This window comes from Eimeria mitis, genomic scaffold, assembly GCF_000499745.2.
Source record: "Eimeria mitis Houghton genomic scaffold, Emh_scaff1963, whole genome shotgun sequence".
Taxonomy (NCBI): domain Eukaryota; phylum Apicomplexa; class Conoidasida; order Eucoccidiorida; family Eimeriidae; genus Eimeria; species Eimeria mitis.
In genome coordinates, this window is record NW_013570287.1 from 1632 (window position 1) to 1879 (window position 248).

Genomic DNA, 248 nt, shown 5'->3' on the forward strand with positions numbered 1-248 from the left:
GCAGCAGCAGCAGCAGCAGCAACTGCTGCTCTCAAGCGACTTGTCTTCTTCTTCGGCCGCTCTTGCTGCTGTTGCTGCAGCAGTTCCTCCTGCTGCTGTTGCTGCTGCTGCTGCTGCTGCTGCTGCTCATCTTGTTGCTGCTGCAGCAAGAAGGTTTGCTGCTGTGAAGATTCATCATCTGCTGCTGCTGCTGCTTTTTTCTTTTTGGCCTTCGGTGCAGGCTCTGAAGAGGGCAGCAATGGTTGCTG

At 55.2% G+C, this 248-nt stretch overlaps 1 protein-coding gene across 1 annotated transcript in view; it reads right to left on the reverse strand.

The window, feature by feature from the left end:
- EMH_0046540 (uncharacterized protein) overlaps positions 1-248 on the reverse strand; it is a gene marked incomplete at both ends in the record, with an annotated part of 8023 nt that overhangs the window by 1613 nt on the left and 6162 nt on the right. The window contains one exon of the mRNA XM_013496179.1: positions 1-209. Coding sequence (XP_013351633.1) covers positions 1-209 — 209 coding nt within the window. The remainder of the gene's footprint in view (positions 210-248) is intronic.